At 43.6% G+C, this 12,266-nt stretch overlaps 1 protein-coding gene across 1 annotated transcript in view; it reads left to right on the top strand.

Moving 5' to 3' along the window:
* The window catches only part of C9orf72 (C9orf72-SMCR8 complex subunit), a 29,224-nt gene extending 21,095 nt beyond the window's left edge, over positions 1-8,129 (top strand). Inside the window, exons 8-11 of the mRNA XM_051157691.1 lie at positions 1,786-2,021; positions 5,042-5,099; positions 6,148-6,257; positions 6,361-8,129. Of these exons, the coding sequence (XP_051013648.1) occupies positions 1,786-2,021; positions 5,042-5,099; positions 6,148-6,257; positions 6,361-6,547 (591 nt within the window). The 3' untranslated portion in view covers positions 6,548-8,129. The remainder of the gene's footprint in view (positions 1-1,785; positions 2,022-5,041; positions 5,100-6,147; positions 6,258-6,360) is intronic.
* The last annotated feature ends 4,137 nt before the right edge of the window (positions 8,130-12,266 follow it).

The raw sequence follows: 12,266 nt of genomic DNA, 5'->3' as shown, positions 1-12,266 counted from the left end.
CCTGCCAGCTTGACACACCGTCACATCACCTACGTCATGCCGTGCTTAACTCCCAGATGAACACAAGGACCAGGGTATCATAACACCGAAGCATGACATCTGCAAACTCACTGTAAATTTCCAGTAGGTGGCAATGTCCTTTGAGGGACATTGTTTAAATATCTCAAACTTAAATATGATAACCATTGCTATTCTCTTAATTGATGTTATATCACATATAAAGAAATTGAAGGAAGAAAATACAAATAAGGGCTGGAGAGATGGCTCAGTGGTTAAGAGCACTGACTGATCTTCCAGAGGTCCTGAGTTCAATTCCCAGCAACCACATGGTGGCTCACAGCCATCTATTATGGCATCTAATGCACACTGTGTACATAATAAATAAATCTTTTTTTAAAAGAAAACAGAAATATCTATACAGATACAATTCTAACAAAATGTGACAGAAATTCTCATGTCACTTATAATCCACTTTTCTGCATCTGGTCACATGACCTTAGCAATGTAGTATTTAAAACTACCTTTCTCTGCTAAACCATCTTGGATTTCCTCCCCTGGCAAGAACTTCATCAGGTCTTGGCTCTTTTCCTGGAGGAGTGACCCATACCTTCATTCTTGACAGGCCCCTGTCCTTTGTCATCCTGCCTGGATTGAGGTGCTGTAGTTTCTCATTGGTTGAAATCACAGGACATGGTAGCACCCACAGATGCCCTGAAGGAGCACTCCAGACATAATCTTTCTTACCTCCATTGTGGAGAGACTGTCTCCTTGGTGACCTGGACCAGTCACCCCTCCTAACACTGTTACTCCTTCCTTAGTCTGTTGACTTAAGGGCATCAGAAACCCAAAGTTGCAGGAGGAAAATCTAGGCTTCCAGTTCAAGGGAGTATTTGTTGTGGCTCCCAGCAGGAGCACTCCTCGCACTTGAACTAAAACTCCTGGGCCAGCAGAATTTAGCATCTCAGGAGCTGGAAGCATAGAATTTGCTAGTGGGTCACTAGGAGGTGATAGTGAGTGATGATTCAAAGTATATAGGTCCTTCTGGGGACCCTGGCCAGCCCTTCAGGCTGAGGCCACTATCCTGATGCCATGGTCAGGTGACCATGTTGTCATGGTCAGGGTCACTATTGCTGTGAGGAAACAGCATGACCAGGGCAAGTTGTGGACTAAGGGGTTTACTCAACTTCTGCTCCCACATGCCAGTTCATCACCAAAGGAAGTCAGGATAGGAACTCACACAGGGCAGGAACCTGGAGGTGGGAACTGATGCCGAGGCCATGGAGGGGCGCTGCTCACTGGCTTGCTCTCCACAGCTTGCTCAGGACCACCAGCCCAGAGGTGTCCCCACCCACCATAGGCTGGACCCTCTCTCATGACTCACTAATTAAGAAAATGCCTTACAGGCTTGCCTACAGAAAGAAGATAAAACAATTGAGAAAGAAAGGCAATCACAATTGTACAGGTCAGCAAATAATCACCATTAATGCTTAACACAGATCTTTGTAGTCTTTTTCTGCTGTGTATATTTTCTTCAGTGCCCACACCCTACAGTTGGATTACACCTGGCATGTTCTGACCCACTTTTATAGCGGTAAATATTATCTTTCTTTCACTGTAAACACAACCTATAGTGACTGGATTTTCATATAGCAATTAGAATGTTATTTCTGAACAAGTCCTGTACCAGATACACAGGGCTGTGCATCTCTTAGATTATCACATTATACTAAAGATTGCTTCTCTCATTTGGCATGTGGCCAGTAAGTTTCCTCTTCATTTTGACAGGATGCAACTGGAAGCTTTGTACTGCCTTTCCGGCAAGTTATGTATGCCCCGTACCCCACCACGCACATTGACGTGGATGTCAATACTGTCAAGCAGATGCCGCCCTGTCACGAACATATTTATAACCAACGCAGATACATGAGATCAGAGCTGACAGCCTTCTGGAGGGCGACGTCAGAAGAGGACATGGCTCAGGACACCATCATCTACACGGACGAAAGCTTTACTCCTGACTTGTACGTGACCCTTGGCCTTAGGTGTCATTGTCAAACAACATAAAATTTTTGTCATTTATGAGTGAAAATAACACAAGTTGTATTTAAAAGGAAAGAAATATAACAAGCATAATAATGCTGGGAGTTTTTTTGTTGTTGGTGGTGGTGGTTTTTTGGTTTTTTTTTGTTTTTGTTTTTTTTTTTGGTTTTTCGAGACAGGGTTTCTCTGTGTAGGCTTGGTCATCCTGGACTCACTTTGTAGACCAGGCTGGCCTCGAACTCACAACGATCCACCTGCCTCTGCCGAGTGCTGGGATTAAAGGCATGTGCCACCACGCCCGGCCAATGCTGGGAGAATTTAATCAGCCACTTTTTCTTTATTTTTTAACTTTTAAATTCTCCTTACTATCATTTATAGATGGAGTCTCACTGGGCAGCCCTAGGTGGCCTGGAACTCACTATATAATATAGATCAGGCTAGCCCTAAACTCACAGATATCCACCTGCCTCTGCCTCCCAAGCGCTAGAATTAAAGGCATATGCCTCCATACCTAACCTAAATCTTCATTTCTTAAGATTTCTCCTCAGCTGGGCAATGGTGGAGCATACCTTTAATCCCAGCATTCAGGGAGGCAGAGGCCGGCAGATCTGTTTGAGGCCAGCCTGATCTACGGAGTGAGCTCCAGGACAGCCAAGGCTACAGAAAGAAACCCTGTCTCGAAAAACAAAAACAAACAAAAGATATTATCTCCTCTATTATAGGTTAAGATTTCCTCTTAAAATAAATACTTAGCAAATATAGGCTGGCCTAGTTACTTAGTGAAGTTCCTGGTTCATAATTATTAGTCAGAAAGTGCTGCCCTACTGCTCAGAATTTCATATGTAATCTTTGTTCAACACTCTTGTATGTTAAAATGAAGTAATCCTAATTTTTTTTTTGGTGTGAATATGAAACACAGAAAAAAGAACAGTTGACTTTTCCTGTGCATTTTATATTTCGCCATTTATTTCTTACCAGAAATATGATCAGCGAAGAAAAAGGCAATAATTAAGTGTAGATTGAGTAGGAGAAAAATTATGGTCTTTAATTATAAAACTTCAAGAAATCATTCAAATGGTCTTGTAAAGTCTGAGAAGAATCGTGATGCAGTGTTACTGTTCTCTTGAATCAGTTAAGGCCCGTGAGCTCCTGCTGGTCCTCAGAATACACTGGAATATGTGACCTGTGGTCATGTGGCTTGGAGGGTTTCCGGCAGCAGTAAATTTGGAGTGAAGGGTGTGTCCCATGTCTCTGAGCAAGAAAACAAGAGACCTGGTACTCAACACAAAAGCATGATGCTCAAGGGCCAGCATATAGCTGCAGAGTGAGAACTTGCTCAGCTCTCCTGAGCGCTTGCCATTGCTTAAACACTTGAGAGGAATTGGTCAGATTGAAATTTTATGTCACTAGTTCACATACGGGCAGTCTTGGAAAACATGTGGACGTTTCCTCACAGAGTCTGCGTGCTAGCATCTTCCTCATCACCAATGTACTTCAGGACCTGTCCACTTAGTTGATTGCTTAGCCTATCTTCTCTGAAAATGTAGTCCGCTTAAGTGGATTTGAACCCTGTTAGTGTTTTTGTTTTTGATTATGTGTGGCTGATTTGAGTTATTCTAGCATGACAAAATGATGTCATGAATTTTAGAATTTTATTTCTAGTTCTAAATAAATGTTTTGAATATAAAATTGTCAAAAATATTTTCAACCACAAATCTGTATCTTATCTTCTGTTACTGTGGACTCGTGATAATATCAGCATATTTTAAATAATACTCACTTTTAAGTCTGAGAGGTCTAAAGTTTCAAAATCAGAGATTCACACCCGTTGGGGAATTGCTTAACCACTGAGTGACATCCCCAGCTCAGTTTTTGTTGTTGTTGTTATTGTTGTTTGTTTGCAAGACAAGGTTTGTCTGTGCAGCCCTGGCTTTTGTAGACCAGGCTGGCCTTTGAACTCACTCTGCCTCCCAAGTGCTGGGATTAAAGGTGTGCGCCACCACGCCCAGACCCAGCTAAGTTATTTTTAATTTTAACCTTTTTACAATAAAAGCAGTCACCGATGATACATTAAAGAGCGAGTTGTCCTTGGAGATCATCTTGCCTTTGCAGCTTTTTTGCAATCCAGATTCTCATTCAGTAAAACAGAAATTGGAAATGGATTTACCGAGTCCTGAGGCGTCCATCTACAAACCGTAGTGGATGTGCCATCAGTGCCCCGCCCACAACCATGAGATGCTGGCCTGCCCCGCCCCACCCACAACCATGAGATGCTGGCCTGCCCTCTTGGTTTCTTTCTCTAGCGTGGTCCACTCGTCTCCCAAGACCAAGAAACCCGTGGAACTTTCCTACTTGCTTCTTCATGTTTCCCTCTTCTTTGCTGTTCCTATCCAGTTGTTTTGTGATCTCTGCTGTCTCAGTCTTGATTTTCATTTAGCTTATTGTCATAAACGTTACTTCTTCCCTCTGACATGAATACAATACCCTAGGGAGGATGGAAGGAAAACTTTGAACAGGAATGGGCTCTGAGAAGGAAAAACAGTCTTGTTCGTTAGCGTCTGCTCTGACCTGTGTGCTGACTTTACATGCCAGCCATTGCTGAGGTAGTAATAACTTAGTGGGTTGCTGGTTCATATTTATAGATAGAAAATCTGTTGACATGAGCTCAGTTTGTAGGGTGAGGATTCTAAAACACATTGTTAGGCAGGCACATGCCCTTCCTGGATATACTCAACTTATGCTGGCTAGGAAAAAAACACCAGTAATATACAAACGTGCCCTTGAGTTAATATGGATCTGTGTGTGTGTGTTTATGTTTGTTTTGTGTGTACTGAATGTGTCTGTGCGTACGTGTATTTTGTGTGCACTGAATATTGAACCCAGGGCCTCATGCAAACTAAGTATGCATTCCAAATGCACACATCTGTATTCTTATATATCTGTTTATCAAACTTTGACCTGACTGTAAAATCATTTAATATTTGGACTGTTTTCTTCTTAGGAATATTTTCCAAGATGTCTTACACAGAGATACTTTAGTGAAAGCCTTCCTGGATCAGGTAAATATAACACCAGCCACTGCCAGAGAAAATGACGAAGCATGATTTCTTTTAAAACATGGCCCACAGTGCCTATAGAGTACATACAAAGCACCAACAAATTAAAGTGTTTATGGGCCTTTGTAAAGTCTGTATGTGAACTTTTCTTTGAATTATTAATGGCAAATAGCCTGTATAGTACCATTTAAAAACACCACTCCTCCTCCTAGTAGTTGCTTCAGGTACTACCCTATACCTTGAGGATATTTGTTGTTGTTGTTGTTGAAGAAGAGGGGTGTGCCCGAATTAAATTGAAAATATTCTTAAAACTTGGGTTTAAGTTGTAGCATCTTTATAAAACTTCTGCTGACTTACACATTTGGAGAAGGTGATGGATTGAGTGGGAATTGTTTTTCTGCGGAACCGGAGCTCTGTCATGCCACCCTGGGAGTCAGGCCCGGAGCCTGTGCCATAGGTGGAGCTCTGTGACGGTGAGCTCCTCCTGTTAACTGTGTGAGCTGTGACAGCACAGACGCAGAGGGCAGTCCAGAGTCCTGTAATCCCATGCTTCTGAAGCCAAAATAAAATTCACCTCATCTTCTCCTCCACACAACCTGAAACGAGTCACATAACGATTTTTCACAATTAAAAAAGGACAGATGCTGGGTGTGGTGGCACATGCCTTTAATCCCAGCACTCAGGGAGGCAGAGGCAAGTGGATTGCTGTGAGTTCAAGGCAGCCTGGTTTACAAAAGTGAGTCCAAGACAGCCAGGACTGCTACACAGAGGATCCCTGTCTCAAAAAACCAAAAGAAGGAGGAGGAGGAAGAAGAGGAAGGGGTGACATATTTTGGTGTAGAATGTAAAATCTATGTGTTCTTTTAATGGTGAAATAAGAACTCTCAAAGCTGTCAGAGTGTTTCCAGACTCTTGCCAGGACCGCAGTCCTGCCCTTGGGAAAATGGAAGCAATGGCTGTGGTGGGTGATATGTCAGATCCTGTCGGCGGCGTTGTCCTGGAAGCTGCTAATGTAAGAATATATCGAAGCTGTTGTCTCGTGTCCCTGCAGGTCTTCCATCTGAAACCCGGCCTGTCTCTCAGGAGCACTTTCCTTGCACAGTTTCTGCTCGTGCTTCACAGAAAAGCCTTGACACTAATCAAGTACATAGAGGACGACACGTGAGTCCGGCCCCTCCTAGGAAACCCTCATGCAGTCAGAGTTCCTGGTCCCTCAGAGCAGTGTCTGAGTTGTAATGCTTGGTTTGTTCTGTTTCATTTCTAGGCAGAAGGGGAAAAAGCCCTTCAAGTCTCTTCGGAACCTGAAGATAGACCTTGATTTAACAGCAGAGGGCGATCTTAACATAATAATGGCTCTAGCTGAGAAAATTAAGCCAGGCCTACACTCTTTCATCTTTGGGAGACCTTTCTACACTAGTGTACAAGAACGTGATGTCCTCATGACTTTTTAAGCCTGTGGTGTGCCGTGTAAATCTCATGACAGTCAGACTTGCTGTTACCGTAGCGCAGTGGAAGCATCCCTCCTCCAGGCTCCTGCCCTCAGAGGTAGTTACACTACACCTGTTACTTGAGGTCCACACAGCGGTGTCGGGCGCAGCACTGCAGTGAATGTGTCTCTCTTCCTAGAATAGATGTGCTGTCTTAGGGCCTTATGTTTACAGTTCTTCTAAGTACTATTGTTGTCTTTTAAAGATATGGATGGTTGGATATAGACTTGACCATAACTGCTGTTATTTTTTTTTCAAACTTACAATTCGTGGTTTACATGTACCACAGTGAACGCCTAGTTAGTCTTTACAGATAAAGTGTGAGTTGACTCTGACCCTCAGATTTCCGAGGTGTGTAGGATGGCAGACTTCTGCACAAACTGAAAACAAGAGCATCTCTGTTTTCAGTTCCACAGAGAGGAACTTAGCCTGACTACAGATTAGCTTTTAAAAGAAGACGTTTGTGTTAGGTGAAGTCGCTTGTTAGATCTTCCTTTATAGATTTAGTTTTTTCAGATGCAGTCTATGTAGACCTGCCGGGCAGTCACGTGTGGTCACTGAATATTGTGAGCTGTGGTGTGCTTCTTGTTGGTTTATTGTAGGTCTGTCAAAGAAAGTGGCATTTGTTTTTTTGTAATTGTTGCCAACTTTTAAGGTTAATTTTCATTATTTTTGAGCCAAACTAAAACGTGCACCTCCTGTGCCTTTCCCAGTCTTGGAAAATGTCATTTCTTGGCAGAGGGTCAGATTTCAGTGCTCTGTCATTTCTATCTGACTGACCTTTCTCATGGTCTGCATGCACCTGGCTTGGAAGTCCTTGTAAAATATGTCAGACAATACATGCGCTGATAGGACCTCTTTCAAGATCAGGAAAGCATCTTGTCTCTTTCCTTACTTTTCTGCCTGTATTCTCTGGTATTTTCCACACCGCCTGCATCACAAGAACAGCGGGAGAAATCTGACCCCAGTGCTATTTTTCTAGGTGCTATTACAGCAAACTCTGTGGTTTGTTTTTGTTTCTGTGACGTTTGGCCATCTTGTTGCCTGTGAGTACTGATTAGGAGAGTCTGTGGTAGGAGCACACACACAGCTAAGTGTTTTTATTGAAAACTGTGGACTTAGCATAAAAGGGAGAATATATTTATTTTTTACAAAAGGGATAAAAATGGAGCCCTTTCCTCGCCCACCAAATTTAGCAAGAAAAGGTTCTGAAAGGTCACAGTGGCTTTGCCATTGCAAATTAGAAAAGCATAGACATCTTAATTTTTAAACACGCACTGATCAGGATGGCTTACGAACTCCAGGTCCCTGAGTCGTGGTAAGGTGTGTAGATTCCACCTTCCAGTGCCCACTGTGCTTTACTCGGTAGAGTCATGTTTAAGCACCAGTTGTTTTCTTTCGCTGGTTTACTGTGCTGTTATAGAGAATGTAAGTTGTACAGTGAAATAAGTTATTGAAGCATGTGTAAACACTGTTATATATCTTTTCTCCTAGTTGGGGAATTTTGAATAAAATACCTTTGAAATTCTATCTGTTTTAGTTCCTCATTCAGGAAAGATACTGCTGTGAACGGGGCGTGATTAGCTTCCTGTTCCTGTTCGCGTTGAAGCTGAACCATTGTTTTACTCTTCTCTTTTCAAAGAAGATATTTAAAGGTTATGATTGATGCTTGAATCTTACATTTAAAAAATAATAATAAAACTGCCAAGTGTGATAGTGCAGGCTTATAATTCCATGAGGTGGGGACAGGAAAATGAGGAATTCAGGACCAGTTTGAGCTCAGCGATGCTACGTGGTCCTATCAAAAAAAAAAAGCTTAACTTCCAGTATTGCTTCTTGATTTTTCCCCTGATCTTATACATTAATATTTCACATACAAAATAATTCTTAAATTCTCTTTTGAAAAATTTCCTACTGAGGCCAGAGGGAGTTCAGCTGGTAAAGATGACTGTTGCCAAATGTGACAACGTGAGTTAAGTTACAGACCTACATGGCGAGAGGAACCGACTCCTGCAGCTTGTCTCGACCTCTACCCATGTGTGCATACACACACATCTTTAGAGTGCCTATTACAGCAATATTAATGTAATCTAAACTGATTTAGTCTTTTCCAAGCCGTTGGTACAAATGTCCAACTTAAAATACAAAGGCCGAATAAAGCACTTTCAGGTGCTTTAATTTGGAAAGCAAGAAATGAAATTGACACTTTTCAGTCCATTGACACTGACAGAGAAAAGCTCTGTGTAGAGCAGTTGCTGGGAGATTTGCTGCTGCAGAGGGCTGGGGGTGCAGCTCAGGGGCAGAGCACCCACAAAGTACCCTGGCCTCGACTCCTAGCACTGCGGGAAAGCATAGGATCCTCAGATCAGGAAACAAGACCATACAAAAACACTGCAAGTTAAACAGAAAATAGCGCCTCTGCTCTTACTTGCACAGATTGATTTTGCTCCCAGTCTGCTGAGTATGGACAGCGTGGAACAATGAAGAACGTTCCTGGCCTCAGTTAACTCCACCTCCCTCAGGACCGTCTCAGTCTGCCGTCACCATTGCTGTCGTTTTAGGTATCAGAAGCTGACGCTTGACTCACAGGCAATCATTGCTCACATTCGGTTTTATCCCCAGCTGTTAAAGTCGTTTCTGAGCACACAGCATTTAACAAAGGTCCTCCTTAGGTGGGTACTCAGAATTGTTGAATTGAGGGGCATTGGAAAAAATCAAGTCTATGTTCTTGAACTTTTCTGAGCTTTTTTTTTTTTTTTTAAAGATTTATTTATTTATTATTATGTATACAGCACTCTGCCCAGAAGAGGGCATCAGATCACATTATAGATGGCTGTGAGCCACCACGTGGTTGCTGGGAATTGAACTCAGGACCTCTGGAGGAGCGGTCAGTGCCCTTAACCACTGAGCCATCTCTCCAGCTCTTCTGAGGCTCTTTTTTAAATCACGTATTATAATGTCAGCTTTTACATTTTCGTCATCGTCCACTAATTTTGTATAAGCAAACTCAGTAGTTTCTTGAACAAAGCATGGTCTGACCAAAACCACCCTCCTTTTGTCCAACCTCCCCACTCTTTTCAGCTTCTGCCTTCAGTCTCTAGATCCACGTGTGAGAGAAAATGCTCCAAGTCCTTGTCTTTCTCTATCTGGGCTATTTCACTTAACATGGTATTCTTCAGTTCCATTTCCATCCATTTCACTGCAAATATCAAGATTTCATTCTATGGCTAAACAGCACACACACAATGTTCAGCTAGTCCAGACGGCTTATCCCACGGGTCCTCTATCTTCAGCTTCCAAGCATTGCGATTATGGGGTGCCTACCCAGCTTTTTTTATGTGGGTGCCAAGGATCTGAACCACAGTCCTCTGGTTGCATAGCAAGCACTTTATCCAGTTCTGTTTTCCAAGCCTGGACTCGCTTTGTAGACCAGGTTGGCCTCGAACTCACAGTGATCCACCTGCCTCTGCCTCCTGAGTGCTGGGATTAAAGGCGTGTGCCACCACCGCCCAGCTGTAATCAATCTACTAATCAACGTTCTGTTAGTCAGCATTCCAGCACTGTAACAGAACACCTAAGAAAAGTCAGCTGACACAAGGAAATTCATATTTGGGTCCATGGTCACTTGGCCTGCTGTTGGACCTGTGGTAGGACAGAATGTCATGCTTGGGAGTGTACAGAGGAGCAAAGCTGTTTATTGAGGGGGTGGGGGGGGTGAGTCCCTGCAAACTCTACTGCGCATAAAGAAACGAACTGCGTGAGGCACGAAGGACACTCAGTTGGCCTGAGTTTTCTGGTAACAGTTATTGCAATCCCATGGCAACAATAAAGCTTAAGAGACATGACTACATCGGAAGTCTTGCAAAGTACATGAGCCCTCTACCAGGAAGATGGGTTCTGTCACTTAAGGGCCTAGGATCTGATGTGGTCCCTAATGGAGGTCTGAAGGTTAAAAAGGTACATGTGACATCTCCTTAAGGGTGGTTCCCTTGAAGAAGAAACAAAGATAAAGGTCTAGGGAGGGAGAGTCTGGCATAAACATTCTGGCTGAGGCCCGGCCCTACAGCTACCAAAGGTCACCAGGTTATTAACAGCCATGCCCAGCCTTCCCGGTGGGAAACAGGTATCCATTTCCTCCCTTGAGGAGGCAGCCCGCATGCTTACCATTCCTGGTATCACCAGCATTCACTTATCTGTGAGCACGTGTGCCCTCCACAGCTTATCTCAGGGCAGCCAGGACACAGAGAGAAAGAGGAGGGGCCAGGGACAAAAAACACCTTCAGCAGCGTGCTCTGCAGTGAACTGTTTCCTCCAGTTAGGTCTTGCTTCCTAGATCTTCCTCACCTTGACATGGTTGGATTTTTGTCAACTTGACACAAGCTAGAGTCATCTGGAAAAAGAGACCTCAGAAGAGGACATCATATCACATTATAGATGGTTGTGGACCACCATGTGGTTGCTGGGAATTGAACTCAGGACCCCTGGAAGAGCAATCAATGCTCTTAACCTCTGAACCATCTCTCCAGCCCCCGGTATCTGATGTCTTAATTAGATTTTTATTTGCCATGAAGAGACACCATGACCAAGGCAACTCTTATAAAGGAAAACATTTAATTGGGTCTACCTTACAGTTTCAGAGGCTCAGGCTATTATGATGGGAAGCATGGCAATTTGCTTTTTTTTTTTTTTTCTTTTGGTTTTTTGAGACAGGGTTTCTCTGTGTAGCCTTGGCCATCCTGGACTCACTTGTAGACCAGGCTGGCCTTGAACTCACTGTGATCTGCCTGCCTCTGCCTCCCTAGTGCTGGGATTAAATGCATGCTCCACCATGCCCAGCTTTTTGTTGTTGTTGTTGTTTGTTTTGTTTTTTTGAGACAGGGTTTCTCTGTGTAGCCCTGACTGTAGAGATCCTCCTGCCTCTATCTCCCAGTGCTAGTACTAAAGGCGCGCGCCACCACACCCATCGAGAGAGTCCAACATCTTGATCTGAAGGTAGCAGAAGGAGACTGGGAGTAACTTGAGCATATATGAGACCTCAGAGCTCATCCCCACAGTGACACACTTCCTCCAACAAGGCCACATCTCCTAGTAGTGGCCAAGCATTCAAACATATGAGTTTGTGGCAGCCATTCCTATTCAAGCCACCATATCTGACTACAGAGAAGTTCATTTATCAGCCAATCATAGACATTGGGGGAGGAAGCCTCAACAGCCTGGAAATGAGCTAGCACTTTTAGAAGATAACATATGCGGCAGAGAGGTAGCTGAGTGTTAAGAGCTCCTGCTGCTTTTGCAAAGGACTGGAGTCTGGCTTTCAACACAACAGCCAGTGCCAGGGGATCTAGTGCCCTCTTCTGGCTTCTATGGGCACCTGTGTGTATGCGCGCGCGCGCGCGCGCGCGCGCACACACACACACACACACACACACACACACACACACACACACACAGTAGAAATAAAAATAATTAAATACTGATTATGTCTTAGGGCAAGGCATCAACATTCTGGAATGACTTTTATGAAGAGTGGAACTCAGTCAGCCTATAATGCTTCCCTACCCTCCAGCCCAGTCTTCACTGACACTAGCATGATCCTTCTAATATTGTCTGATTACCTGTTCTGCTTAATGGCTCTCCATCACTTACAGACTAAGTCCCAAATCTTAGCAACACAATATGGGGT

Source organism: Acomys russatus, chromosome 2 (assembly GCF_903995435.1).
Source record: "Acomys russatus chromosome 2, mAcoRus1.1, whole genome shotgun sequence".
Lineage (NCBI taxonomy): Eukaryota > Metazoa > Chordata > Mammalia > Rodentia > Muridae > Acomys > Acomys russatus.
The sequence above is the reverse complement of the archived record's forward strand: the minus strand, read 5'-3'. Positions and strand labels throughout refer to the sequence as shown.